The following is a 4,840-nucleotide window of genomic DNA, read 5'->3' as shown; positions in this document are numbered from 1 at the left end:
TTGAGCCTACTCGGTAACCCACTCGTGAGCATCAGCGACGCCGTGTTTTCACACCTACAAAGCTTAAAAAGTGTAAGTAACCCAGAAAACTAATTCTATTTGTATTTCAATTGGTGATGATAGCAGATCGTGTTACCATAGTGTCTTGTCAAAATATTTAAGGAAGAATTCAAGAAAGCGATACAAACATCAAAGATACATTATTAGCAGATCATCATATCAATATCAGCGACTGCCGTGTGGTTTATCATTTTTACACGTAGCTGCTAAATTCCAGAAGAATTAGTATATTGTAAAAATGAATGTGAAAATAGATAATGCATACTAATATGGTCCCTTTATTTTATCCGCCTCGCGTGCAGATCGCTTTTGTCAGATTCCAGGCTGAGCTCCTTGCCGGCTTTGCCCGTTTCCTTAGAGTCACTCTCGATCAAAAATAACCGGCCGCTAACGGAACTCCACCCGGGAGACTTCACAACACTTCCCCGATCAGGTAAGGGAGATGACTTGTCCGCCTGACGGATTAGAAAACTCCCTCAATGGCATTCCCTAGTGTCGATCTTGTTTAATTTCCAAAACCATGCTTAGCTTACAACTTGTCTTTAGCGACAGTATCAGTTGCAGGATATTGCAAGATCACAGATCATTCCCTTGTTGACAGGCTCAGTATGTTATATATATTATAGTGTTGTGTAGCAGAATTTGGGATTAGAGTTTTATTAAGTCGTGAATGGAAATTGGACTGATTTGTATGAAAATCCTGATGTCTCTTATTATCTTTCATCATCTTCAGAGGCAGGAGATCACCTGCCACTCCCTAACCTGACCAGCTTGCGATTGTCGAGTTCCAGGCTCCAGAAGATTCACCCGTTTGCTTTCGCGACATTGCCGGCTCTGAAATCTCTTTATCTGAACGGGTATTCGCACTAATAGACAATATAACTAGCTATTGCGTGTTTGTGACAAAATGTTGAGCCGACGTCACACAGCAGGAACGTATAGCTTGCCTAACCGATTTGCAAGTTCACTGCAGAATTTTTAGGAGCCAATGTACGTAATAATGAAGATGTAAGATCATTATGAATTTGAAGTTTGTCTTCTTTTACAGTTTGATTTCGAGACTATAGGTCATTGAACGTTGCCTGATATGATGCTGTAAGCAAAAAATCTATTTTCCTTAACAGGAATAATTTTCAAAGCATTTCGTCAATCGATCCAGATGCATTCGGCAACCTGACGACTCTGCTAAGTCTTCACCTTAACGGAGTAACGACCTTGTCACCCCGTATGTATATCATGTTATATGCAGATATTGAATTCTGTAAGTAGTAGTCTAGATCTGCGTGTCTTTGATATTGACACCGGGAGAGGAAAGGGTTATCTTGAATGATTAAAAAAAACACCGACACGGTATTGATATAATACAAATTATGTTGCCTGGAGGCTTCGTAATTTCCCAATATATTTTTGATGCTTGTGTTTGTCTGGTATTTAAGAATCAGTGATTTCATATCACAGATCCGTGTACATACATATTGTTGTTTAGATGCATGCACACTGTGTTTTGGCCACAGGTGTATTTCGGCATCTCCCTTGCCTCCAAGAGGTATCCTTGGGAGAAAAGTTGACCTGCGATTGTGACTTGCTCGATCTCGTGAAATGGATCAAGAAAACCGGTAGGTTTTTCCCTTGCTCATCAGTAACATAATAATGGCACAATCCTCGCAGATATAGAAGGACTTTATTCACTTCTAGTTGTTTCTTCTTCTTCTACATTAACTTATAATTAACACTATGAGCAGTACACGTCTCGAACTCACGACCTTGTATCTTTCATTCCTGCAGCCGTGAAAGTCAATCCAAGTCCGCCAACCTGCTTGAGTGGACCTTCTAGAAAAAACCTTTACGAAGAGGACTTATTCGGGACGTGCCCAACGACAACTGTTTCCCCGACAACAGAACCCACGCTGCAGATTTGGTAAATATAATACCATTTACAATCTCTCTGATAATGATTAAAGCTATACCAACAGTATAGTACTTAAGTGTTAATCCAGAGTATGGCCTACTGCTTTCCGTGTTGCGGCTTGCTAGACAGCACGGTTACAAAAGACGACCAACAAAAATACAATGAAAACCTCGAACAATATCCATTCATATTGCACCATCATTCCCTATCGCCTGACTGAATCACGGTTACCGTGGCCGACAAGAACAAAATTTTACACCGCAACTTTTGGTGTTTTACACCGCAACTTTTGGTGTTTTACACCGCAACTTTTGGCGTTTTACACTGCAACTTTTGGTGTTTTACACTGCAACTTTGGGTGTTTTACACTGCAACTTTTGCTGTGTTTTACACTGCAACTTTTGCTGTGTTTTACACTGCAACTTTTGGTGTTTTACACTGCAACTTTTGGTGTTTTACACTGCAACTTTTGGTGTTTTACACTGCAACTTTTGCTGTGTGGAAAACTTACACCCCTCTCCTTTTATAATGGACGGTCCCCCTGTCAGGTCAAAGGTGACAACGATGGCATGCAAACTACGTCGACTGAGTTATCCTTTTCGTGCATAAGTTTTTTAGAGGAAAAGCTTGGCTACGTTGTGACGTTAGTTTTTTTCTGAAGGTTTTTCTAGCTTTGGCCTATAGATCGGGATAAATTTAAAAATGTTTCGACCAGGTCCAGTGATTACAAATTATGTTGCTTTTTGCTGCCATGCGTCACAACAAATTTATCAAGGACGTCAGATATCCAGCTGTTGATGTCTCACACTCAGTCACAGCACGACACTGTGACTCTGTTAACAACTCTCAGGCCGCCGCCATCTTTGTCACCTTTGACCTGACAGGGGGACCGTCCATTATAAAAGGGGAGGGGTGTAAGTTTTACACACAGCAAAAGTTGCAGTATAAAACACAGCAAAAGTTGCAGTGTAAAACACCAAAAGTTGCAGTGTAAAACACCAAAAGTTGCAGTGTAAAACACAGCAAAAGTTGCAGTGTAAAACACAGCAAAAGTTGCGGTGTAAAACACAGCAAAAGTTACAGTGTAAAACACCCAAAGTTGCAGTGTAAAACACCAAAAGTTGCGGTGTAAAACACCAAAAGTTGCGGTGTAAAACACCAAAAGTTGCGGTGTAAAATTTTGTACTTGTCGGCCACGGTACACGGTTCTTGACTTCTAGCCCCAGACAGCGAGACGTAAGAAGAATGATGACACCGACGAATAAGCTGAAAACGTTTATACAGTATATACGCAATAAAACATTGACATCGAATGAAGCATGACATGTTTCCTTTCAACTTCACGCTTCTTGACTCCTAGCCCCAAACAGCGAGACATTAACAAATCATATCAACTTTATTGCTCAACAACTGTTACTGGTACAATGTATGGCAAAGAAGAAACAACAAGGGTAGATACATGAACTATACTAAAATATAATTCTAACACAGCTAATCCATAATGATACTAAAGCTCATCTTTTGTATGTTTTCTTAAGAGTATTATTACATTCTGTAATTCAGGAGATATGTCATTTACAATATGGTGTCACTTTTGTAGTGATTTAGATATGAATTTTCAAACGTATACATGTACTGATATCTGAGTAGGGCATGAATGATGACACAGATGAATGAGCTGAAAATTCTTATACAGTATATACACTAAAACATTAACATCGAATGAACTATGGCATCTTTCCTTTCAACTTTGTAAAGTTGGTGTGCTATTCTATTGTTTTACGTACAGCCCAACACTATCTCCATCACTTTCGATGAAAACACCTTCACAAAGCCCTCCTGTGACAACTCCAGCCTGGACAACTCCAAACTCCTCAAAACCACAGGCACCAGCCGTGGGCTTGCCAGAATCAGCAGTCGTGGGCTTGGCGGTCGGAGTGCCCCTGTTCCTGATCATCCTCGCGATGGCGGCCGGCCTCTGTTTCCTGAGGAGGAAAGGACGCCCTTCTGCCGAACACGTGGGTGTGCGCGCGTCGGGACAGACTCAGCAAGAGGTATTTTAACTTTTTTGTGTGTGCTGTTAGTGTTTGAGAACAGGAGTTTTCGTAGGGAAAGTGTAAAAATGGCTTTAATATTGATCTCTGTCCTGGGCCAACAATGTACGGCTGGCCGCTAACGAGTGGCCGTGTTACACTACAGGAAGCGCCTATCGGCTTAGCTGAAGTTACCACAGACGACCCTCCATACAACAGTATCGAACACGTGGGTGCGCGCACGTCGGGCCAAACTCAGCAACAGGTATTTGAATTTGTTGTGTTTCTATTGTAGTTTCTGTCTTCATAGAAAAAGTGTAATGGCTTTGATTTTCATCTCTGTTCTGGGCCAAACCTGGCCTCTAACGAGTGGTCTTGTTACACTACAGGAAGCGCCTATCGGCTTACCTGAAGTTATCACAGACGACCCTCTATACGACAGTATCAACGAAGATCAGCGTGATGTCTCAGATGACAATCCATACAACTCAATCATTGAAGATAGACGTGGAAGTCAGGAAAACCCGTACCAGAACCCCGAGACTGTGACAGAACCGGTAGCCGACAGGATCACTAGTTCATATCTTCAGTTTGCTGGAGTTGAGGACAGCATGAATTCACCGGACAGCAGGACGGATGATGAACAAGGTCATGACGTGTCCATTCCAACTCCACGTCTCGGAGACGACCAGAGCTCCTCTGTGACAGAACAGATGGCCGACAACATCTATAACCAAGTCAACGACGACGGGTCTGAACAAGAACAGAGTGAGTCGCCTGACGAGAACAACGTTTACATCGACATCATCGGCTAGTGTGTGTGTGGTGGGGTCTTGTT

At 42.0% G+C, this 4,840-nt stretch overlaps 2 protein-coding genes across 2 annotated transcripts; both read left to right on the top strand.

Annotated features, from left to right (window-relative positions):
* Positions 1–362: 362 nt before the first annotated feature.
* On the top strand, positions 363–4,032 carry LOC109462441 (leucine-rich repeat-containing protein 4C-like; the record flags this gene model as incomplete). The annotated part of the gene is made up of 6 exons (XM_019758998.1): positions 363–493; positions 794–917; positions 1,185–1,285; positions 1,575–1,676; positions 1,846–1,978; positions 3,759–4,032. Coding segments are annotated over 6 exons (865 nt in total), but the record flags the coding sequence as incomplete, so codon positions are not given.
* On the top strand, positions 4,003–4,833 carry LOC109462442. Its single transcript, XM_019758999.1, has 2 exons — positions 4,003–4,267; positions 4,392–4,833. Exons 1-2 carry the CDS (start codon positions 4,127–4,129, stop codon positions 4,815–4,817), a joined length of 567 nt encoding a protein of 188 aa, XP_019614558.1. The 5' UTR covers positions 4,003–4,126; the 3' UTR covers positions 4,818–4,833.
* The last annotated feature ends 7 nt before the right edge of the window (positions 4,834–4,840 follow it).

The sequence above is a fragment of the Branchiostoma belcheri genome, unplaced genomic scaffold (genome assembly GCF_001625305.1).
Source record: "Branchiostoma belcheri isolate BF01 breed outbred unplaced genomic scaffold, Haploidv18h27 scaffold1160, whole genome shotgun sequence".
In the NCBI taxonomy this organism is placed as follows: domain Eukaryota; kingdom Metazoa; phylum Chordata; class Leptocardii; order Amphioxiformes; family Branchiostomatidae; genus Branchiostoma; species Branchiostoma belcheri.
Note: the sequence above shows the minus strand (reverse complement) of the source record. Positions and strands in the feature narration are given on the sequence as shown.